Raw genomic sequence first — 26,107 nt, forward strand, 5'->3', positions numbered from 1 at the left:
GATAGACAGATGGCGGGAAGAAGGAATAGTCAAAGGAATTGTCCCGTCTGCTCCCTTTCAGCACAAGGAGCATCATCTTCAAGCTCCAGACCAGCCCATCAGACCTAACTTGATTGCATGGTAGATCTGCACAGAATTACTCTTTTGTATCCTAGAGGTTCATGAAAACAGAACTCAGCAGGAGGAAAAGCAAGTAAATTCCAATGCCAATGAATTCAATGCTGGTAGAGTTTCCTTCCAGCAATTATGGCTATACTGTCTATTGGGACATTGCATCAAGTTGAGACACAACTTGAAATGCCTCATACTTGCATTTGAAATGCCTCATATCTCTCCTAAGTATTGGCTCATTGTTTTGTATGGATAGCTCATAGTTTTGTCTGGATAAGTCATTGCTTTAGTGCAATATGCTGAGACTATTCAAAGCCTATAGAAGCATCACAAATGCTGCTTTCTTCTGGATGTGCTTTGGTAAGCACCTCAGAGCACTTTGATTGATGCTCTCTCTCTCTCATATTTCCCAATCAGAATTCAATACTGAGGCTTGACAGTTTTTACATATGAAGCCTTCCTGCACTGTGGCTAACGTCAACATAATATGATGTGTGTGTGTGTGTGTGTGTTTGTGTGTGTGTGTGTGTGTGTGTGTGTGTGTGTGTGTGTGTGTGTGTGTGTGTGTGTGTGTGTGTGTGTGTGTGTGTGTGTGTGTGTGTGTGTGTGTGTGTGTGTGTGTGTGTGTGTGTGTGTGTGTGTGTGTGCGAGCGAGCGTGCGTGTGCAAGCAAGCGAGCTTGCGTGCGCGTGTGCTATGGTATAGTTCTGCTGTGCATTGTAGTTTAGAAATTTCTACTGCTTTTACAATTACGATGGTTACACACAGTAGGCTAATGTAGTGGCTGGATACTATAGGGATGCATGTGTTTATGTCCTAAATGTTAAGATATCTTACAATTAAAATTTAGGGATTTCATTTTATATTTTATAAACAATACAAAGCATACACGTACAGTGGGGCAAAAAAGTATTTAGTCAGCCACCAATTGTGCAAGTTCTCCCACTTAAAAGATGAGAGAGGCCTGTAATTTGGTAGCTGACTAAATACTTTTTTCCCCCACTGTATATATGTGTTGTTTGTTGTCACCTTATTAAGCATACTAAGTATTTCATATTTTTTGTGGTCCACTTAAAGGGTTTCTGTAGATCATGAGATATTTTTCCTATTGCCATTATGTTTATTTTTTTCATATCCTGAGATTTTGGAGTATTATGAAAATATTTTTTAGCAAAGGGGGCATTGAGCTTTCAATATTGTTCAAGTATTTCAGGAAAACATCTGCAAATAAGTTTAGTTTATATTCATGTTTACCAATACTGATACCTGTTACGTTTGTGTCCTGTCTAATTGCCAGTGCAAACAGGAGGGATGTGATGGGACATCCCTGCCCCTTTCTAAAGCTATTTCATCAGATAATGTATTTTTTGCTTTTTTGATATAAAATGTCTATTTAATGCATTATTTCTGCTGGAAAGTTGAAAGCGTCCAATGTTTTAGAATAGAAAAGGCCATTCAAGACAGTCAACAGCTTTTTCAGCATCAACAGCATTATTGATGAATCTATATCTAGCTATTTTGCTTATTGTATTCAACTGAAACATGCCCTTGTATTTGTTTGTAAGTGTCTATGTTTATTAAACCCTGTTTGATTGATATGTATAAAGTCCGGTTACACTTTTGCCATTCTATTGCTTATAACCTTTGTTATTATTTTATTGTCACAGTTTATTCAACTTATAGATCTGTAATCACCAGGGGACTCTCCAGATTTTCCTGGTTTTACTATAACTGAAATAACTTTGATACATGGAACCAGGAAGTACTGAATTGCGCGACGTGTGTTGTCATTTGTGTAAATAGGGGCGCTACTTGAATATAATTCTATGGGAACGCCATCCATTCCTGCTTTTCGTCGCATGAATGTTTTAAATGTCTAAGGTTTCTTCTTGGGTGATCTATGTTTTTAGTGATAATTTTTTGTCTGCTGATAATTGCTTCAGGGATTTTATGTTATGGCATCTTGTGTGGCTCAGCTTCCTTCTTCTAAACCTAGGCTTGTGAGCACAGTGTTGATTCCAGGCTCCACTCAGCCCAGTCTGGTATTGAATGAGTAGCTACAACTTGTGTGATCGTCTGGCTGGCAAGTCTTAAAGGCTCTATGAAAGGCATTTCTTCTTCCACTCACTCGCGCACACACACAAGCACACACAAACACATGCACACACACAGACACACCACCGCCACCACCACTGAGGAGAATTGTGCAATTGTGGTGCAGCTGGATTCACGGCCAAAACTGAATTCGTTTCTGAAATGTCATGTAGCTCACATAAAGCAGTGTTCATTGCCATACCATTGGGCCATTGTACCGGTGTACCATGGTTGCATTGTCTTGGGGAAACCATGTCCTGGTTTAGAATTTGTTTTTCTCCTTCCTTATTGCCTCACTGCTCACCTTCCCTCCGTCTGTTCTGTTGCCTGGGTAACGGTTACCGATGGAGACCAGGAGTTCAGGAATACAAAGACAGGACTGGAGCTTGAGGGAGAGGATTATTGAGTGGGAGCGGGGGTGGGTTAACAGTGAGGTGTATTGAGGCGCTCAGCCTAGCGATAGATTTGATGATCTTCAATAGAGGTACATGGAGACAGGTGAGAGAGCAGTCAAGTGCAGTCTCTCCCTATGAATCCATGTGAATGTGTGATGTGACGTAGGTCTTACTGTACACCCCCCTGGGGAGAAGGCTGTGTTTAAGTAGGGAGAGGAGAGCTTAAGGTTCTATGAAGCTGTGAGATATTGTGAATCACACACTGACATGGAACTAGCTGTGATTTGTGGCTTATATGCTGGTGGCAGTGTGTGTGTGCACCCACACTTGTGAGTGTGTATGTGTTTGGAGCACAGCAATGTCCCAAAATTCATCTGAGGAAGCTGCAACCTTCAGTGGAGCTGTCAACATACTTTATAGCATTTCACTTCCAACAGATAGGCCTGCAGAATCACAGATTATGAATATGTACTGTATTCCAGGATATACATATCATATACACATCAAACTGCTCATATCTTGATCGTTCCCTAGGGGTTCACATGGGGACTCTCTGCTTTTAATTAACCCTGTTTGGGGAACCATATGGGATTTTAAAACACTATAGTATGTGAAATGCTTCCATATGTCACTTTTTAAATAGATTTCCACAAAACAACCCAACAAAACCTGTAACAAAAGCAGAAGTATCAACACTATAATTCTCCATGGAAACTATGTTGTTTCAAAGCCATTATCACACTGACCATTCCCTTCCAATGGCTCATTGATGAATGTCATAAATTCCTCCTTTGGCCACATTTGAATCTCCTGCACGGTGGCACTCAGCAAGCCCTTCTCTCCTCCGCTTCCTTCCCGTTCACCAGCAAATCATTTACAGACCTGCTCTGTCCTTAGACAGAGGCAATCCCATCCCAACCTCTCCACAGATTAAAATGTGCCAAAAGTGACCAGTCGACTCATTGATCACAGGGACAGAAGATATAGCTCCTTCATTACTCTACCGCTGGTGTACTGGGAGAATGTACAGGGAGAATGAAGATATGTGGAGGGCAGTATACACTCCCACATTCTCCCAGCAAAGAGAATGATATTTGGCACTGTGTTTATCTCCCCAGTGAACAAGGCCTTGAAGACAAGGCAACAATTGGCAATATGACTACATCCTCAGCTATCCATGGGTAGTACTAATTCGGTCAGGACATGAAAATCTGTGTTAATAAGAAAGCTGATTACTCCCTTTATGTCCTTTATGACACCGCAATCAACATGAACACAATATCATATCAAACAGATGCCAGTCGCTGCACTGGGTTGGGATTTAGAATACTGGCAGGCGGCAGCTCAATTATCCTAAAACAATTTTTGAGTTAAAAGACATGAAAGTGAGCTAATTTTGGGGCTTCCACCTCATTACACCTGCCTGAACCAACAATGTCCGAAATGCACTAGATCACTGGTAGGGTGCACTGTGTTGACACTAACACTCCCCCCACCATTTTTGCCACATTTATTCTATTACAGACCATAATGCATCTTTTTAAATTATATTATGTGATATAAACAAAAATATAACAAAAATAATATTTTGCCCACAAAATTTCTATAGGATTGAGGTCAGGGCTTTGTGATGACCACTCTGATATCTTGACTTTGTTGTCCTTAAGCCATTTGCTTCAATATATCCACATCATTTTCCCCCCTCATGATGCCATCTATTTTGTGAAGTTCACCAGTCCCTCCTGCAGCAAAGCACCCCCACAACATGATGCTGCCACCCCCTTGCTTCACAGTTGGGATGGGGTTCTTTGGCTTACAAGCCTCCCCCTTTTCCCTCCAAACATAACGATGGTCATTATGGCCAAACAGTTCTATTTTTGTTTCATCAGACCATAGGACATTTCTCCTATGTACAATCTTTGTACAAACAAAAAGTACAATCTTTGTCCCCATGTGGAGTTACAAACTGTAGTCTGGCTTTTTTATGGCGGTTTTGGAGCAGTGGCATCTTCCTTGCTGAGTGGCCTTTCAGGTTATGTCGATATAGGACTCGTTTTACTGTGGATATAGATACTTTTGTACCTGTTTCCTCCAGCATCTTCACAAGGTACTTTGCTGTTGTTCTGGGATTGATTTGCACTTTTCGCACCAAAGTACGTTCATCTCTAGGAGACAGAACTTGTCTCCTTCCTAAGTGGTTTGACGGCTGCGTGGTCCCTTGGTGTTTATACTTGCGTACTATTGTTTGTACAGATTAATGTGGTACCTTCAGGCGTTTGGAAATTGCTCCCAAGGTTGAACCAGACTTTTTGAGGTCTACAATTTTTTTCTGAGATCTTGGCTGGATCTTTTGTTTTTCCCATGATGTCAAGCAAAGAGGCACTGAGTTTGAAGGTAGGCCTTGAAATACATCCACAGGTACACCTATTGACTCAAATTATGTCAATTAGCCTATCAGACACTTCTAAAGCCATGATATAATTTTCTGGGATTTTCCAAGCTGTTTAAAGGCACTGTCAACTTAGTGTTTGTAAACTTCTGACCCACTGGAATTGTGATACAGTGAATTATAAGTGAATTAATCTGTCTGTAAACAATTGTTGGAAAAATTACTTGTGTCATGCACAAAGTAGATGTCCTAACCGACTAGTTTGTTAACAAGACATTTGTGGAGTGGTTGAAAAACGAGTTTTAATGACTCCAACCTAAGTGTATGTCTATGCCTGAACCAAATTAAATATTCTGTTTAGTGAATGTCTGACACCCAAATTGCAGGATCCGATAACCATGGTAAAAGTCCTTTGATTCATGTTGAATCCCTCCACAGTGGATTCAGGGTTAATCTGGTGTGCTATTTCATGTCCCAATGTCTAACGAGAGATGAGATAAAAAAGCGATAGGGCGTGTGTGTTTTTATGCAAGTGTACATGTACATCTCCAGCTTCCTTACGTCCATGGTGTGTGTACGCGCGTTGTTATCAGTGTAAATATAATTAGTTCTGCACCAAAGGGCCATGAATAAATACAGCAACCTACTTTGCATTTTCAGCCTGACGTTTCTTCATGACACAAAGGCCAGAGACATAGCAGCAGAAGACTACTGGATACAACCCTTACAACACCTGCAGTATCTCCCTCAGAGAAACCAGAATTAATTTAATTAACATTAACCTTGAAAGTCAGTCTACCAGCCCTAACAACGCATCAATTATCTTCCTGTATAAAATATTTCCATGACATAGACTGACCAGGTGAATCCAGGTGAAACCTATGATCACTTGTTAAATCTACTTCAATAAGTGTAGAGGAAGAGGACAAAATATTTAAGTGCCTTTGAACGGGGTATGGTAGTAGGTGCCAGGCACACCAGTTTGTTTCAAGAACTGCAAAGCTGTTGTGTTTTTCACGCTCAACAGTTTCCCTTGTGTATCAAGAATGGTCCACCACCCAAAGGACATCCAGCCAACTTGACACAACTGTGGGAGCATTGGAGTCAACATGGGCCAGCATCCCTGTGGAACACTTTCGACACCTTGTAGAGTACAAGCCCCGACGAATTGAGGCTATTCTGGGGGCAGAACGCGGTGACTCAATATTAGGAAGCTGTTCGTAATGTTTAAAATATTCGGTGTATATTCCCCACTTAATGCATGAGCAATTTTAGCTTGAGAAAGCTCTGAGGTGATTTCTAGTCTATTCTACGTACTCTGATTTCTAGTCTATTCTATGTACTCAACCATGCTCAACCGGGCAATGTTGGATGGATTATGTGGAGGACACCCAAAGCATGGTTGTTCATCTTATCATGGACCGTATTTTAGTGCAAACCCAAACTGTATTGGACTGGCTCAGATATATATTTTTAGTATCATTATTTCCAGCACAATTCCATCAGCTTGGTTCAGTATTATTAAAAGAGCTTAAGTGATAGTTAAAGTGACATAGCTATTATACACAGACATGGCTTCATATGCACTTACAGTATAACTGAAGTATAACTTGAAGTAATATTCATTTTTCCCCCTCACCTACTTATGTGTGGCTCTTTTCTGAAGGAACTGTGATTTACCAATGTTATTGACTTGTCACCTATTTAGTACCAACAGGCTATACTGTATATAAGCCTAGTAGATGTACCCTTATTTAGTCTGGCCTTCACTGGCTTCCATTGCATCCATGAATACAGTGCAAGTGTGCTGCCCCAGGTGCTACTAAAAGTGGCACCACATTTGCGAGACAATCCAATGATATTGAGAGGGACATGAATTGTTTGCAAGTGTGCCGATGATTGGCCTGACTCATTACAAATTAGTATGTATTTCTCTGTTATGTTGGGATTTTTTTTATTCAATGGATCCCTTTCTGGATGTTTAGCGCTGAGAAAACAGTCCGAGCCTGTCTTCATATCTCATTAACCTCTCAAAATCCTAAGATAACGCTGTGTAGCCATCCCGCCGTCTACGCCGTCTTGGCACCGACTTTTCTCTCCTTTGGAATAGTTTTATATATTTTGATTAATTCCTATCGGCATGGTTTTTAATGGATTTGTGAAGCTGCAGTGATTAAAGTCTTTACGGAATCTCCTGTTAGTGTTTCCCAGACAATTGTTTTTCTCCCTAAACACTAATGATAGCAGATGTGGATGCTACCGTACATTAACGTCAATGGACAGGTTTTTACCAGTTACTGTTCGATCGTGTTTTTTCAGGTTTATGTCCACGAATTACATTATATGAACCAAAAGGCTCTTGGTCACCGAGTTGTGTAACCTTACTGTCATTAATCATAATATTATGAAGGAGAGGGAGAGAGAGATTTTGATAGCATCTGCTGTGAATGGACAAAGATCCCCCTTCAGGTGCCAGCGTTCCCTGACAGGTCTACTCTGGCAAGCTGTTCCAGCAACACTTGGCCGACAGCTGCATATACATATAAAGGCCTCTCTTCAACAAAAAAGAGGGAATATACCAAGGGCTGAGCTCGCAGCTGCCGTTAGTAGACACACAGACATATGCACATGCATGCAGACACACGAACATTCTCAAGAAGAAAAAAAACATACTATTTTTTGTGTTAAACTCTCTCCATTGGCAAGGTCACTGAACTCACTTACGTTTTTGTAGCCGAGTTACTTGAGCATAAAACACCCAGTAGTTCTCTTCTCAACAGCAAGGACAATTTTGATGTTACTTTCTGTGGTGGCCTCACAAGAATTCCGACATTTGGAATGTCATAGTAGTGTATCCCATTTGACCACTGATTATCTGAGCATGTACCAAAATGTTGTCAGCAAATAACACTGCCATCGACTGTTGTAAGAGTGAAATCCATCCCATAGTCCCCAATCCCTTCTCTTTCCTAATAAGGGCCACCTCTAGGGCACCATTGTTCTGGTCCTTTTACTGCCTGGATATCAACAGCAGTCGCAATCTGTATTACCCCCTTGTGCCACGGCTGCAAATATTGGCATTAGCTTCCTAATCACATTTATTTATTCCAAATGTCACAGAAAAGGGCACGTCTGTTTGCAGCTGGCTCGCACTGCTTCAACTCTAAGATACACTACATTACCAAACGCATGTGGACACCTGCTCGTTGAACATCTCATTCCAAAATCATGGGCATTAACATGGAGTTGGTCCCCCATTTGCTGCTATAACAGCCTCCATTCTTCTGGGAAGGCTTCCCATTAGATGTTGGAACATTACTGAGGGGACTTGCTTCCATTCAGCCACGAGCATTCGAGAGGTCGGACAATTAGACCTGGCTCGCAATTGGCGTTTCAATGAATCCCCAAAGGTGTTCGATGGGGTTGAGGTCAGGGCTCTGTGCAGGCCAGTCAAGTTCTTCCAAACTGCATGAACCTCAAACTGTTGCACAGAAACGTCTATAATGTCATTGTATGCACTAGCGTTAAGATTTCCTTTCACTGGAACTGTTCTCCTGGCATCCGCCAAACCCAGATTCGTCTGTCGGACTGCCAGATGGTGAAGCGTGATTCATCACTCCAGAGAACGCATTTCCACTGCTCCAGAGTCCAATGGTGGCAAGCTTTACACCACTCCAGCCTACGCTTGGCATTGCACATGGTGATCTTAGGCTTGTGTGCGGCTGCTCGGCCATGGAAACCTATTTCATGAAGCTCCCAACAAACAGTTCTTGTGCTGAGGCAGTTTGAAACTCGGTAATGAGTTTTGCATCCGAGGACAGAAGATTTTTACAAGCTACGCGCTTCAGCACTCGGCGGTCCTGTTCTGTGAGCTTGTATGGCCTACCACTTCGCAGCTGAGCCGTTGTTGCTCCTAGACGTTTTCACTTCACAATAACAGCACTTACAGTTGACCAGGGTGTCTCTAGCAGGGCAGAAATTTGACAAACTGATTTGTTGGAAAGCTGGTATCCGATGATGGTGCCATGTTGAAAATCAGCAACTGGTGTGGCAGAAATAGCCGCATCCACTAATTTGAAGGAGTGTCCACATACTTTTGTATATGTAGTGTATCATGTATCTTTGGAAGAAAAGAAGAAGAGAAGGGGAAAGGCATTAGGTTGTGAATAGACACACTAATTTGCCACAGTAATGTGCAGGCAGCGATGCATGATCATCAGGCAATTATATTTGGTTACCATGCAAACAGTGAGCATCATGGGAGGTCATTAAAGGGAGAAAAATACCCTAGCTGAGAGCGAGAGAGAGAGATACTATCTAAACAATCTTTCTTTCACATTTTCTATGAATATTAAATGCGTAATGTTCCTTCCCCAGTCTGTCCCAGGGATAACAAATGGAGATTCAATTGTTTTTTCAGTCAGATATGCATTATGATTACTTTCAGATTAAGCTAATGGACGTATATGACTGCGACACTCTGAATGTTGTAATTGTTTGTTTCTAAACATACAAAAATGGGTCAAGATCTTCAATTATGTGTAATGCAAAAAGTTACATGAGTCAAAAGTTGTGTAAACATATAAACATGGATGACTCATAGCTGTCGTGATCTTGCCTCGTACCTTGGACATTTGTGACCATCTCCTCGATTCGGTCTTATGTAGCAAAAAGTTAGGAACAATGATTCTGCTTTGAAAGTTGATACATTTATAACCCCACTTTCGGGAAAATGGCCCTTGAATGTTTTGGTACACATACTGGAGAGCCCTTCTTTGTCTACACCCATTCAGTATTCTTCACACTCTTATACCTTAGCCCCAACCATCTCTTTAAGGATTCACATGTGAGGCCATGTGCTAAACAGAGTGAGCTAAACAATGAACCATAATCCCAACCCATACTGCCAGCAATACAAATTGATTGTCATAGCTAGCCACCATGCATGAATCAGCAGGTAGCTAAAGCTATTCAACTAGGTTCAACGTTAGTAAGCTAGCTAACATTAGGCTATAACTAGCAATGCAAATGGCCTTCTGAGATGCAAATAATATTTAACAAATGTAGCTAGACTCTAATCCGTACACATGCTGTTCCCTCTCTGTCACAAATGCCATGTTTGCCCTTAGTTTGAAGATGTAATCCGGAGACAGGTGTTATACAACAGCCTTCTGTGTTCTCTTTTCGACTCCCTCCGCATTTGCAATCAAATGCCAGAATTTTCTCCATCTCCTTAGCTATCCACTGGGCATTCCACTAATTTCAGAACTCTGTCAACTTCTTCTGTGACAACAACATTGTTTATCGCCATTTTTCCCCATCACTGTCATCAGAAGACTCTACAATGTCTGGTTCAATGAAAATGTTTTGACCTAAATGAGGGATTTCCTCATCGTCTGATTCATTTTCAGAGTCAGAGAGAGTCAGTTTTGCACAATCCTCCTATAGAAAGTAGTCCATCACAACTTTTTCCCACTGATCTTTGTCAATAGCGCCTGTTAAATTCAGGGCAGCAATGTTGAGCAGTTGCAGTTGTCCATGATATCTTAAAAGAAAAGAAGCTGTGGTAGCAAGGATTATCTACACATACTGAACAGCTCATGTTATAGACAGAAGCATGTTACATGGCAGACCAATCCGAACGCATCTCTCAGCATATCCAGCCTACCCATTATCTTAGCCAATCATGGCTAGCGGGAAGGTTCCTGACTTTTTCCATGGCTAAACCAATTAGGCTCGTAATTTAACATTTGTATTCATATTTACAGCTAGCATACACTTTTGTTATTAGGGTACATTAAAGTTCACATGTTCCAGAAGGCATTTCTGTCTGAAAAATGTATTTTGATTAAAAATAACAATAATTGCATTTACGTTCAAATGCTTCTTGAAACGGATCACGTTTTAGCCTTACGGCAATTCCACTGTAAAACAAATTATTCACTTTAAATTGTATGTCAAACAAAAAACAATGATTGTTAAGTTAAATCACACAGACTACTTTAAAAAATGTCCACTGAACATTTTGCAAAAACACATTGACTTGAAGAACAGTGCAGATACAAAGTAAAAAATTATCGGTGGAAATTGTTAAAGGTATTCCTTGTGGAAGACATCAAAACTATGAAGTAACACATATGAAATCATGTAGTAACCAAAAAAGTATTAAACACATAAATATATTTGAGATTCTTCAAATATAGTAGCCACCCTTTGCCTTGATGACAGCTTTGCACAATCTTGGCATTCTCTCAACCAGCTTCATGAGGTAGTCACCTGGAATGCATTTCAACTAACAAGTGTACCCTGTTAATTTGTGGAATTTCTTTCCTTCTTAATGCGTTTGAGCCAATCAGTTATGTTGTGACAAGGTAGGGTTGGTATACAGAATATAGCCCTATTTGGTAAAAGGCCAAGTCCATATTATGGCAAGAACAGCTCAAATAACCAAAGGGAAACAACAGTCCATCATTATCTTAAGACATAACGGTCAGTCAATCTGGACAATGTCAAGAACTTTGAAAGTTTCTTCAAGCGCAGTCGCAAAACCATCAAGCACTATGATGAAACGGACTCTCATGAGAATCACCACAGGAAAGGAAGACCCAGAGTTACCTCTGCTGCAGATGATCCGTGTATTAGAGTTACCAGCCTCAGAAATTGCAACACAAATAAGTGCTTCACAGAGATCAAGTAACAGACACATCTCACCATCTACTGTTCAGAGACTGTGTGAATCAGGCCTTCATGGTCAAATTTCTGCGAAGAAACCACTATTAAAGGACACCAATAAGAAGAAGAGACTTGCTTGGGCCAAGATACACTAGCAATGGACATTAGACCGGTGGAAATCTGTCCTCTGGTCTGATGAGTCCAAATTGTGAGATTTTTGGTTCCAACCGCCGTGTCTTTGTGAGATGCAGAGTAAGTGAATGGATGATCTCTGCAAGTGTGGTTCCGACCATGGAAGAGGAGGTGTGGTGGTGTGGGGGTGCTTTGCTGGTGACACTGTCTGTGATTTATTTAGAATTGAAGGCACATTTAACCAGCATGGCTACCACAGCATTCTGCAGCGATATGCCATCCCATCTGGTTCGCGCATAGTAGGACTATCATTTGTTTTTCAACAGGACAATGACCCAACACACATCCAGTAGAGGTCGACCGATTATGATTTTTCAAAGCCGATACCGATCCCGATTTATTGGAGTACCAAAAATAGCCGATATCAATTAATCAGACGATTTGCATATATACAGTGGGGCAAAAAAGTATTTAGTCAGCCACCAATTGTGCATGTTCCCCCACTTAAAAAGATGAGAGAGGCCTGTAATTTTCGTCATAGGTACACTTCACTATGACAGACAAAATTAGAAAAATAAATCCTGAAAATCACATTGTAGGATTTTTTATGAATTTGTTTGCAAATTATGGTGGAAAATAAGTATTTGGTCACCTGCAAACAAGCAAGATTTCTGGCTCTCACAGACCTGTAACTTCTTCTTTAAGAGGCTCCTCTGTCCTCCACTCGTTACCTGTATTAATGGCACCTGTTTGAACTTGTTATCAGTGTAAAAGACACCTGTCCACAACCTCAAACAGTCACACTCCAAACTCTACTATGGCCAAGACCAAAGAGCTGTCAAAGGACACCGGAAACAAAATTGTAGACCTGCACCAGGCTGGGAAGACTGACTCTGCAATTGGTAAGCAGCTTGGTTTGAAGAAATCAACTGTGGGAGCAATTATTAGGAAATGGAAGACATACAAGACCACTGATAATCTCCCTCGATCTAGGGCTCCACGCAAGATCTCACCCCGTGGGGTCAAAATGATCACAAGGTGAGCAAAAATCCCAGAACCACACGGGGGGACCTAGTGAATGACCTGCAGAGAGCTTGGACCAAAGTAACAAAGCCTACCATCAGCAAGGTCATTGAAGATGAAACGTGGCTGGGTCTTTCAGCATGACAATGATCCCAAACACACCGCTCGGGTAACGAAGGAGTGGCTTCGTAAGAAGCATTTCAAGGTCCTGGAGTGGCCTAGCCAGTCTCCAGATCTCAACCCCATAGAAAATCTTTGGAGGGAGTTGAAAGTCAGTTTTGCCCACTAACAGCCCCAAAACATCACTGCTCTAAAGGAGATCTGCATGGAGGAATGGGCCAAAATACCAGCAACAGTGTGTGAAAACCTTGTGAAGACTTACAGAAAACGTTTGACCTCTGTCATTGCCAACAAAGGGTATATAACAAACTATTGAGATAAACTTTTGTTATTGACCAAATACTTATTTTCCACCATAATTTGCAAATAAATTGCAAATAGATTTTTTTTCTTCTCATTTTGTCTGTCATAGTTGAAGTGTACCTATGATGACAATTACAGGCCTCTCTCATCTTTTTAAGTGGGAAAACTTGCACAATTGGTGGCTGACTAAATACTTTTTTGCCCCACTGTATACAGTTGAAGTCGGAAGTTTGTATACACTTAGGTTGGAGTCATTGACACTCGTTTTTCAACCACTCCACAAATTTCTTGTTAACAAACTATAGTTCTGGCAAGTCGGTTAGGACATTTACTTTGTGCATGACACAAGTAATTTTTCCAACAATTGTTTATAGACAGATTAATTCACTTATAATTCACTGTATCAAAATTCAAGTGGGTCAGAAGTTTACATACACTAAGTTGACTGTGCCTTTAAACAGCTTGGAACATTCCAGAAAATTATAATATGGCTTTAGAAGCTTCTGATAGGCTAATTTACATAATTTGAGTCAATTGGAGGTGTACCTGTGGATATATTTCAAGGCCTACCTTCAAACTCAGTGCATCTTTAATTGACATCATGGGAAAATGAAAAGAAATCAGACCTCAACAAAGACCTCAACAAAAAATGTTTACCTCCAAAAGTCTGGTTCATCCTTGGGAGCAATTTCCAAATTCCTGAAGGTACCGGGTTCATCTGTACCAACAATAGTATGCAAGTATCAACACCAAGGGACCACGCAGCCATCATACCACTCAGGAAGAAGACTGTCTCCTAAAGATGAACGCCCTTTGGTGCGAAAGGTGCAAATCAATCCCAGAACAACAGCAAGGACCTTGTGAAGATGCTGGTCTGATGAAACAAAAATAGAACTGTTTGGCCATAATGACCCTCATTATGTTTGTAGGAAAAAGCGGGACACTTGCAAGCTGAAGAACACCATCCCAACCGTGAAACACGAGGGTGGCAGCATCATGTTGTAGGGGTACTTTGCTGCAGGAGGGAATGGTGAACTTCTCAAAATAGATGGCATCATGAGGGCTGGAAGATTATGTGGATATATTGAAGCAACATCTCAAGACATCAGTCAGGAAGTTAAAGCTTGCTCACAAATGGGTCTTCCAAATGGGCAATGACCCCAAGCATACTTCCAACAAAGTCAATGTATTAGAGTGGCCATCACAAAGCCCTGACCTCAATCCTATAGAAATGTTGTGGTCAGAACTGAAAAGTGTGTGTGAGCAAGGAGGCCTACAAACCTGACTCAGTTACACCAGCTCTGTCAGGAGGAATGGCCCAAAATGTTTCCAATTTATTGAGTAAAGCTTGTGGAAGGCTACCCGAAACGTTTGGCCCAAGTTAAACAATTTAAAGGATATGCTACCAAATACTAATTGAATGTATGTAAACTTCTGACCCACTGGGAATGTGATGAATGAAATAAAAGCTTAAATAAATCACTCTCAACTATTATTCTGACATTTCACATTCTTAAAATAAAGTGGTGACCCTAACTGACCTAAGACAGGGAAATGTTACTAGGATTGAATGTCAAGAATTGTGAAAAACTGAGTTTAAATGTATTTGGCTAAGGTGTATGTAAACTTCTGACTTCAACTGTATTTGTAATAATGACAATTACAACAATACTGAATGAACACTTTTATTTTAACTTACGCATTAAAAATCTATTTAGTCTCAAATAAATAATGAAACATGTTCAATTTGGTTTAAATAATGCATAAACTCTTTTGGAGAAGAAAGTAAAGTGCAATATGTGCCATGTAAAAAAGCTAACGTTTAAGTTCCTTGCTCAGAACATATGAAAGCTTGTGGTGCCTTTTAACATGAGTCTTCAATATTCCCAGTTAAGAAGTTTTGGGTTGTAGTTATTATAGGAATTATAGGACTATTTCTCTCTATACCATTTGTATTTCATATACCTTTGACTATTGGGCGTTCTTATAGACACTATAGTATTCCCAGCCTATTCTTGGGAGTTGATAGGCCTGAAGTCATAAACAGCGCTGTGCTTTGCGAAGAGCTGCTGGCAAACACAGGAAAGTGCTGTTTGAATGAATGCTTACGAGCCTGCTGCTGTCTACCACCGCCCAGTCAGACTGCTCTATCAAATATCAAATCATATACTTAATTATAATACAATAAACACACAGAAATACGAGTCTTATGTCATTAATATGGTCAAATCCGGAAAGTATCATTTTGAAAACAAAATATTTATTATTTCAGTGAAATACGGAACTGTTCCGTATTTTATCAAACGGGTGTCATGGTCTTCCTCCTCTTCATCTGAAGAGGAGAGGCGAGAAGGATCAGAGGACCAAAATGCGGCGTGGTATGTGTTCATAGTGAATTTTAATAAAGAAAACACTGAACACTGCAACACTATACAAAATAGTAACAAAAACAATAAACCAATGAAGACCGTGAAGCTACAAATGAGACCTGTGCTGACACAAGCCACTGACATAGACAATCACCCACCAACAAACAGTGCAACCCAGGCTACCTAAGTATGATTCTCAATCAGAGACAACTAATGACACCTGCCTCTGATTGAGAACCATACTAGGCCAAAACATAGAAATCCCAAATCATAGAAAATCAAACATAGACTGCCCACCCAACTCACGCCCTGACCATACTAAATAAATACAAAACAAAGGAAATAAAGGTCAGAACGTGACAGTACCCCCCCCAAAGGTGCGGAAGCCATCCGTAAGTCTAAATATTGCTTTTACATTGCACAACCTTCAATGTTATGTAAAATTCTGGCAAATTATTTACAGTCTTTGTTAGGAAGAAATGGTCGTCACACTGTTCACAACGAGCCAGGCGGCCCAAACTGCTGCATATACCCTGACTCTGCTTGCACAGATGGCAAGAGAAGCGACACAATTTCCCTAGTTAATATTGCTTGCAAACATGAATTTCTCATAACTAAATATGCAGGTTTAAAAAATATATACTTGTGTATTGATTTTAAGAAAGGCATTGATGTTTATGGTTAGGTACATTGGTGCAACAACAGTGCTTTTTTCGCGTATACGTTTGTTAAATCATCACCGGTTTGGCGAAGTAGGCTGTTATTCGATGATAACTTAACAGCCACCACATTGATTATTTGCAATGCAGGACAAGCTAGTTAAACTAGTAATATATTCCATTATCAATCAACAGCTCAACCAATTTCATGTTATCACAACTATTACTATAAAACCATGTCATACTAGTGTTTCTGTATCCTGGACATCATTCCTCTTTGTCGGTGACTCTATCTGAAGTGAACAGTCAGTGAGAGCTGTGTTAGATGTCCTGACAGGTGAGGAGTCAGCTGGTCTATCAGACTCTAATGCCCTGACTCACCCTTCCCTGTTTCAATTCACTCCACGGACCACATTCACACGGCACCGGCATCAGGTTGCATACATTTTGGATTCTCTACATAGTTCATTCTAGTATATCTACTACTGTACATTCCTAAGATATCTTAAATTCATCCAGTGTAGATACTGTACGTATAAAATGCATTTGATTACTGTTACAGTGCTATTTGGGTTGTTAATTGGATTCAATCCCGACATTTCTTGATTTCTTGTTTCTTTAGTTTTAAATTGATTATTTGTGTACCTCTTTGACATTTTACTGCATTGTTAGGAGCAAGTTACATTAGCATTTCACTGCACCCGTAATAACATCTGCTAAACTGTGTAGGTGACCAATAAACTTTGCTTTGAGGTACAAAGTTAGATTCAACACCAAACAAACAGCTGAAACAGAAAGTGTCTTCAATTTACACATGACATTAATTCTGTATCCCTTCTCACAAGTTCCGGTTTACCTTTTAATATTGATAAATTCAATGTTTATTGAACTGGGGAACAAAAATGATTTATGCTTTCACCTGTTGCAAACAATTAGCTAGTAAATCAGTTGTATAATTAAGCAATAAGGCACGAGGGGGTTTGTTGTATTTATACCACAGCTAAGGGCTGTTCTTACGCATGATGATTTGTGCCTGGACACAGTCTGCTATACCATTGCTGTCAGCCAATCAGCATTCAGGGCTCGAAACACCCAGTTTATAATAACTGGCTTTATACCTCTGATGAATGTGGTCTAGCAGCCTGTTATGTAGCTATGGTGTCTAATACAACTCTGCTGATTTATTATTATCTCTGTGACGACTTGGAAGTTGACAGTACAGTATGTCCTTAGCAACGGGACATGGATAGAACAAAACTATCTGCTTATCATCCCATGGTCTATTTCTCCCTGCATGAAGAACCCCCATAAGGAATATAAATAAACCACTATATATCTTGATGATCTATGTATGCAGGGCATTCCTCTGCATATGAGGACACCCAGAGATCCAAGGCTAGCCAGAGCTGCTTGGCTTAGGAAGAGGGAAGGCAGGGTGGGCTAGCAGCGAGGGAGTAACTCAGGCCTAATTCCCTGCTATAATTCAGGAGGACGAGGGCCAGAGACAGCCAAATCTACCCACAAATCTCTCCCCCTACCCGGGGATCAGAGTCAGGGCCAAGGAGGGCTGCATGGAGAAACATGGGGGATGTATGGGGAGGTGATGGGGGCTCAGGGGTGGGCAGTGATGGGACTGAGAGATGGAACTCAGACAAAGCCAATCAATATGCCTGCCTTTCTGGTAGCCATACTGAGGAGAGGAATATAATGTGGAGGTAGACCTGTTATTTTCAGTTAAAACTCAATGGAGATTTTCCATTCAGTTTTCAATCAGAGTTTAATCAGATTTCATGATTAAGTAGGGCCACCGAGGGTCAATGTAATTTCCCTGGTGATTTCATGGCTCAGTTTGTGGACTTTCTATATTACATTTTTCAATTATCTTGGAATATGTTTTTTATGTGGGTGGTCAATTATTTGTTTATTTTGCAATTAGCTTTCTCTGTTTTGGTTGAATGTACACTTAACTCACCACATGCATAGTATACTTTATGGTTCAATTAATTAGTAATTTTTCTGAATCAAAATGTACAATTCATAACTTTGTCCTTCTCACTCACCAAGCTGTATTGAAAAGGTCACATGGGACAGGTCTTCAACTACTGTAGGCTCTAAGTTCCCAGCACATGCATCTCTTCCTCTGGTCACACTACCTGTTTGAGACCACTCTCCTGGTGACATCACTTCCTGAATGGCTATGGCTGATGGGAAAGGATCCCCTGTGGGTGTAGAAAAAAGTGAGCCTAGTCAGTCTTCCATCCCTTGGCTCTAGGAGTTGCAGTTGGACGGGGAGAGTAGATAGCAGCTGCCTGGACAAATGGTATTTTAACTCCAAGCTGGGGATGAGGGAGATAGAGAAAGCGATGGAATGAGAAAGAGAAAGAGAGGGTGAAGCTGGCCCTCAAGTCCACTCCAGTGAGGTTTCATCTCATATAGGCTACAACGGTTTACTCACCCAGATACAGGCTCCACTAGTTGTGATACAGCACTGTTAACACCCTCTCTGACTAGAGAGGTATACACAGTCTCCACTCTGAATAAAATACATCTCTGGATTGGCATTGCATTCCCTCCAGGCATGGAAAGGGAGCATATGTTTGTGTGTGTGTGTGTGTGTGTGTGTGTGTGTGTGTGTGTGTGTGTGTGTGTGTGTGTGTGTGTGTGTGTGTGTGTGTGTGTGTGTGTGTGTGTGTGTGTGTGTGTGTGTGTGTGTGGCCATATGTGCACGCCTGAGTGCATGTGATGAATGAATGAAGCGTTAGTATGTAGACCGATGCACGGATATTTGCATACAGTGTGGATGGAATATTAGTTCCATGAGTTTCCTGAAGATTAATGCACTATAGCTCTCTAGTTTCTCAGTGTGCCTGCCAGGGAGGGAGCTGCTTCCCCTGTGCCCAGATGGTGGCTACAGAACAGAACAGGTGCACGATGGGTTGGCCTAGTGTGTTGTTGTTTTATCCTGTAGTTTATCCCCGGGGCACGGCTTATTATGCTTTATAATGGAATAACAGATGAGGAAGAATGATTTACAAAACTGCCAAAGTATCCAGTGGTTGATGTAGATTGAAAAGGTACCTATAGTGGTTCTTCAGATGAAACTCACTGGCAAGAGCTGTCTTTAGTTCCAGAGCCTCTTCAGCAGAGCATTATGGCATGGGTAATCTGATGTCAGTTGTACAACACTTTGATGCTACACATCATTTTGATCCACTCATCCCTATTCACTATAGAATACATGGATAATGGCTTTCAGCATGTCGATGATAGCCACTGAGGGCAAAAAGTTGATGTAGCGACTTGGTTACATATTCAATCCTGCCAGATGGTTTTAACTCGCTGTCATTTGTTAATTTATTTATTCTTAATTGATTCTAAAGGATGTTGAACAAATGTCACGGCTGAGTTTGTGGCCAGTAATACACCATATGAGTAGGTGGTAATCTGTGAGGGAGGGGGGGAGGGAGGGAGAGGGACAGGGGGCCAGAGAGAGAGATAGAGAGAGATGTAAGGCAGATGGCTCAAGGAAAAGAAAGCTGAAGTGAGAGCAAAAGTGAGTGATGAAGGGAGGGAGAGAAAGACATTGACATAAAAAAGAAAGAGATTGAGAGGGATTTGAATCCTCCGGCTCCCAGTCTTTCTCCTCCCTGTGGAGTGACTTCAGACTAAAGCATCAGGGATTTGTAGGGTCTTAAGATGAATGAAAACCACATCTCCCTCATGGAAACATTGTGAATTTACATGGCTGTTGTTATAATGAAAGAGAGTGCTAAAAGATTCACTTTTCTTACCAGACTAATTTTACATTTGAATTCTATTTTCTTTTACAGCTATGATCATTATTGTTTGCTTGCTAACGTTTGTGTCTATTATTTCGTTATGTTTCAAATATTGCATTGCCAGTCTCAACTCCACCCCTACACAATCCTTAAAAAAAAAAAAATCTGAAAAGTTCAAAATGTTCCTCTGGTGTCCTGTAAGTTTTATGAAACAGTAGCTCTCTCATCTGTTGTTGTTGCCGGGCGACTTTGTTTCAGGCAGGGAGTGTATTTCCCAGAAGCTGCTCTCCCATTCTCCGGAGGACGTTCCTCTCTTAGGAGTTACCCACCTCTCCATGGTTTGATTATGGCCACCCAGCAGTGAATTAGTTTCTCATTTGAGAGTGGTTTGTTTTTCCTCATGAAGATAGAATTTTAAATGTTTTGATGAATAACCCTATCTGCTCTTATACACTGTATTATACAGTAGGCACAGAGAATGGCTGGCAGGTGTAGCGTCCAAAAGAAATGGTGTCTGACTGCAATAGAGGATGGATGGCCTTAAGGTCATCACAATTTTTCAGATTCTCACCGGATACTTTCCGTTGACCACTACGGTGAAGAATTGTCAGTTAATCTTGGAAAATGTCAGCTCTATTAGTCTATGGCCCATACACAGTGACTGTATGTGTATGGATTAAGTGTGCTTTTCACTCTCAGCTTGGCTGCCAGAGAGTCTTTGATGTGTCTGTGATGGCATGAAATGGTACAAACCATGGAGCAATGGATGTGTCACGGTGAATTTGCATGAGCAGGCTTTGAGGGGAATGCTATGGCTTGGAGACGGAGATGGGGCGAGTTAGGCTAACAACCTTATCGCATTGGCATGTGTAAACCCTAGGGCTGTGGGACTGACTCACTCTGACTAGAACACTGGCATGTTAAAACCACTGCCTGGCTCGCTGTCAGTGTTGTTTGTGTAAGTGTCTGTGTGCTTGTATATGTGTTTGTATGTCTCACTCTCTCTCCCTCTTTCTTCCAGGGAGGCCTGATCGCTCTCCTCCTCCTCATTCTTCTCTTCACACTGGTGCTTTACACCCGTCACCGCTGGTGCAAGCGCCGGCGCATCCCCCAGAAGAGCGCCAGCACCGAGGCCACCCATGAGATCCACTACATCCCCTCTGTGCTGCTGGGACCCCAGGGTAGGGACAGCTTCCGGGGGTCCCGCCAGCTACAGCACAGCTCTGTCATCGGCATGCCCATCCGGGAGACCCCCATACTGGATGACTACGACTGTGATGAGGACGATCAGATGGGTCACACACACACCTCCACACCCAACCAGGTCCACAACCAGCTGATTGATGGGAAAGTCCAGGGCCTGGATGAGTATGGGCCCAGCCAGGGGACACATACCCACAACCAGCACACTGACAGCCTGAGGAAGGTGGAGGATAGCCTCCAACACAGTCTGGATAAAAGAGGTGGGTACCACTGTAGTATGTAATAGTCCACTGTAGTCCACTGACTAGACTAGAGAAAAGTCACAGTATTGTTGAGAGAATGAGAATATCCTATATTTCTGTTAAATATTTTTATTTATTTTTATTGAAAAGCAACCATTTTTGGTGAAATCCTCCACCTATTAATCCCTATGCACTCCTTATATTTTACTTGCACAGCCTTTAGCCAAGACTGTGGGGCGGCAGGTAGCCTAGTGGTTAGAGTGTTGGACTAGTAACCGAAAGGTTGCAAGATTGAATCCCAGAGTTGTTGTTCTGCCCCTGAACAAGGCATTTAACCCACTGTTCCTGGGCTGTCATTGAAAATAATATTTTGTTCTTAATTGACTTGCCTAGTTAAACAAAGGTAAAAGAAAGAAGATAATTGCTGAGGTGCTTCTTGTAGCCATCAATGAACTTGCTGCATCTTTCTACTGGAAGTTTAGCCCATACTTCAGCTGCAAACGGCTCTAATTTTGAAATATTTGTTGGGTGCCCTCCACCAACTGCTGTTTCAAGCATATATGTATTATTATTATAGATCTCACCATATTGTTTTGATGAGATTCAGATCTGGATTCAATAGTTGCTACTCGAGCAGTCTAGTGTTGTGTTTTGGGTCAATGGAAGATCCACAACCTTTGACGAAGACCTAGTTTTTGGACACTGGGTTGAACATTTGACTCCAAATCACCTTGATAATCTGCTGATAAATGATGTCTTGCACACGCTCAAGGCCCATTATAGAACCTCCCCCGTTTGATTGCAGGTAGGGTGTTATTTTCTTTGAATGCTTCATTTAGATTTTGGTCAACATTAGAGCTGATTTCTATTCCCAAGAGCTCTTAAAACGATCCACAGAACATTTAGTCTTGTTTAGGTGGTTTTGCAAACAAAGTTCAATCAAGGTTTCTTGTCTCTTTCAGCAGTGTGGGGTCTCCAATGACCAAATTAAGCATTTAAAGAAAATAACATGCTGAGGGGTTGCTTTTCTGCCTCTTGTACTTGTGGCCTTGAACATGTGTAAGGCATCGTGAATGAATCAAATTATCATTGTTTTTGGAGGCAGATTGGCATTTATTGGCATGAATGGCATGCAGCTCAGCAGAGTGGTCTCTAGCTGATTTTAAACCTCACCCGAACCTTGACTGTAACCTTAACCACACTGCTAACCCTAATGCCTAGCTCTAACATTAAATTAAGAACAAAAAGCAACAACAACAAAAAGGTCAGGATTTTTTACGATATAGCCAATTTTGACTTTGCAGCTGGCCCGTCTAGCAGAAATCACTTACTTCTGCCTCCAGGGCAAGATTATGACAAACATCATCCTGCTTTTTAGAGTCCAATGTTCAACCCAGGGTCCAAAAACCTGGAGTGGACAGCATTGAGTCCAGATCTAAAACCTCATTGAAAACCTATGGCGAGATCTGAAAACAGTATTTGATTGAGGGCACCCCTCAAACATTGCAGACTTGGAGCAGTTTGTAGCTGCAGAGTGGGCCAACACCCAGTAGAAAGGTTATGTTATCTTGGCCAAAAGGCTGTGTATTAGCTCCTGGTTGCTATAACTTTGTCCATGTCATTTGTTTTTCTTCTCTAAATTAAAATTGTAAACCAGCAAAATTGCTTCTGCAATATTGAAAATCCAATAACAATGTGTGGAGACCAATTTCTGCATCCATGTTATTTTAGAAGAAATAAGGTGTATTTAAGAAAACTGCAAGGGTGGACACCTGCTCTTCCCATGACATAGACTGACCATGTGAATCTAGGTGAAAGCTATGATCCTTTATTGATGTCACTTGTTAAAATCCACTTCAATCAGTGTACTGTCAGTGGACTGTCCTGTTTGGCTCCGTTGTGGATTCGATGCCCACAGGGGACCAGTGTGGATGAAAGTGTATGCATTCTACTATAAGTCGCTCTGGATAATGACATTCAGCTAAATTAGTCAAATGTAAATGTATGAAGGGGAGGAGACAGGTTAAATAAGGATTTGTAAGCCTTGAGACATGGATTGTGTATGTGTGCCATTCAGAGGGTGAATGGGCAAGACAAAAGATGTAAGTGCCCTTGAAAGGGGTATGGTACTAGGTGCCAGCTGCACTGGTCTGTGTGAAGAACTGCAACGCTGCAGGATTTTTCACAATTTCCCGTGTGTATCAAGAATGTTCCACTTCCCACAGGACATCCAGCCGCCAATTTGACACAACTATGGGTAGCATTGGCGTCAACATGGACCATCATCTCTGTGGAATGCTTTCAAAACCTTGTAGAGTCCATGCCCTGATGTATTGAGGGGGGGGGGGGGGACTATATGTTACAATTAAAATACTATTTTATGACAGATTATCTCAAAAAGTAGAAATTTATGTGTTTTCTTCTAAAACTCCATCTCCATCCCCTTGGTAAATGCCATGTTAGAAAATGTATCCTGGGTGAATCTGTTATCCATAGTTTGTTCCCTTGTCTGGCCATAGCCATTGACCCTTCATCTGTCTGTCACCCACAAGTAATGACTACAAGTGGAAGAGGTCATTGACATTGGTCTGGTCACTTACGAATGGGGGTTAGTCGATGAGAAACTCATTGACCCTCACTAAACACTGTCCAGTGTGTATACTCCTGGAAGAGGAGTCCTATATTTTGTTTTTGTTAGAACAAAGTGTTGAAAGAAAGTTAATTCTGGTGACTGCAGGTCACTCTAATAGCTGTAGATTACACTATCCATGTTGAACCCCAAACTGCACCTCAGGAATGTTCATCTTTAATAATTGAGGGATGGCAGATTGCAACGGTGGCTTTTTAGTCTGAACGCTATTCATGTCATGTTAAATTATGCATGACAAAGTTTAACATCTTGTTTCCTGGAGCTGCCCTCCTGTCTCTACTTGTATTTATCATTCAGCAAAAAGCAATTTATCCACTTCCTGAACCCACAACACTTTTCCCGGTGAGAAGAGAAGGATCAGGACACAGCCATGCTTTAATTTAATGTTGGTTATTTATGTGATACATTTTCTTTTGGGAAAGGAACTTTGCATTATTCAGCTGTAGCAGAAAGGGTAACGCTTTAGTGATCCAAGTTTTCAGTGTCAATGGAGGGAGGTGTGCTCTGTCAAGCCAACAACAGTAGGGCTAGATTGCTGTGCAAATGAGGGTCAAGTGTCATGCGACTGAAAATGTAATGTCATTGAAAATGTGCATGGATATTATTATTATTCTTTTTTTAAATAGTAGTAAAATGTTTTCAAATGGCTTCAATGTTTGGCTTGATTGAATAATTTAAGGACTGATATGAAGAATCACAGGGAATTATTAGTTGCATGAAGAAATCATTGCTTATCTTGATAATCAAAGAGCACATTTTCTCTCTTGTAAGTGTTTTGAAAGTGCTATGTTAGGAAAGTCCTTGGTCGAGTATAACACTATGATACACTATACAGTGCATTCGGAAAGAATTCAGACCCCTTTTCTTTTTCCACATTTTGTTACTTTACAGCCTTATTCTAAAATGGACTAATGTTTTTTTATCCTCATCAGTCAACAGACAATACCCCATAATGACATTTTTGCAAATGTATTACAAATGTAAAGACTAAAATATAATATTTACATAAGTATTCAGACCCTTTACTCAGTACTTTGTTGAAGCACCTTTGGCAGCGATTTCAGCCTTAAGTTTTCTTGGGTAATGACACTACATGCTTGGCACATCTGTATTTTTTGGAGTTTCTCTCATTCTTCTCTGCAGATCCTCTCAAGCTCTGTCAGGTTAGATAGGGAGTTTCACTGCACAGCTATTTTCAGGTCTCTCCAGAGATTTTTGATCAGGTTTAGGTCCAGGCTCTGGCTGGGCCAGTCAAGGACATTCAGAGACTTATCCCAAAGCAACTCCTGTGTTGTCTTGGCTGTGTGCTTAAGGTTGTTGTCCTGTTGGAATTTCAACCTTGGCCCCAGTCTGAGGTCCTGAGCACTCTGAGCACTCACTCATCAAGAAACTCTCTGTACTTTCCCCTGTTCATCTTTCCCTCGATCCTGACTAGGCCCCGAGTCCCTGCTGCTGAAAAACATTACCACAGCATGCCGCTGCCACCACCATGCTTCACCATTTGATAGTGCCAGGTTTCCTCCAGATGTGACGCTTGGCATTCAGGCCAAAGAGTTCAATGTTGGTTTCATCAGACCAGAGAATCTTGTTTCTCATGGTCTTTGAGTCTTTAAGTGCCTTTTGGCAAACTCCGAGTGGGCTGTCATGTGCCTTTTACTGACGAGTGGCTTCCATCTGGCTACTCTACCATAAATACCTGATTGTGCTGCAGAGATGGTTGTCCATCGGGGGACCAAATCCATATTAATGTAAATGAGTTTTGAATCAGATGATCAACGAGCAGATGTCCACATACTTTTGGTCATGTAGTGTATAATATCTCCCTCCAGATTTTGCTTAATGATGCTCCGTATACATCTCAAAGCGATACAGACAATCCTTATCCTTGAATAAATCATTAAGTGGATCCTCTTGGCGCAGGTTCAGCTCCGCGTAAACTCATCCACCATACGGCCGGCTAGCTTGCA

The 26,107-nt window shown here is 41.2% G+C and overlaps 1 protein-coding gene across 1 annotated transcript in view; it reads left to right on the plus strand.

The window, feature by feature from the left end:
* LOC109868476 (astrotactin-2) overlaps window positions 1–26,107 on the plus strand; it is a 413,904-nt gene that overhangs the window by 83,024 nt on the left and 304,773 nt on the right. Inside the window, exon 3 of the mRNA XM_031802536.1 lies at window positions 21,067–21,508. Coding sequence (XP_031658396.1) covers window positions 21,067–21,508 — 442 coding nt within the window. The remainder of the gene's footprint in view (window positions 1–21,066; window positions 21,509–26,107) is intronic.

This window comes from Oncorhynchus kisutch, linkage group LG23, assembly GCF_002021735.2.
Source record: "Oncorhynchus kisutch isolate 150728-3 linkage group LG23, Okis_V2, whole genome shotgun sequence".
Lineage (NCBI taxonomy): Eukaryota > Metazoa > Chordata > Actinopteri > Salmoniformes > Salmonidae > Oncorhynchus > Oncorhynchus kisutch.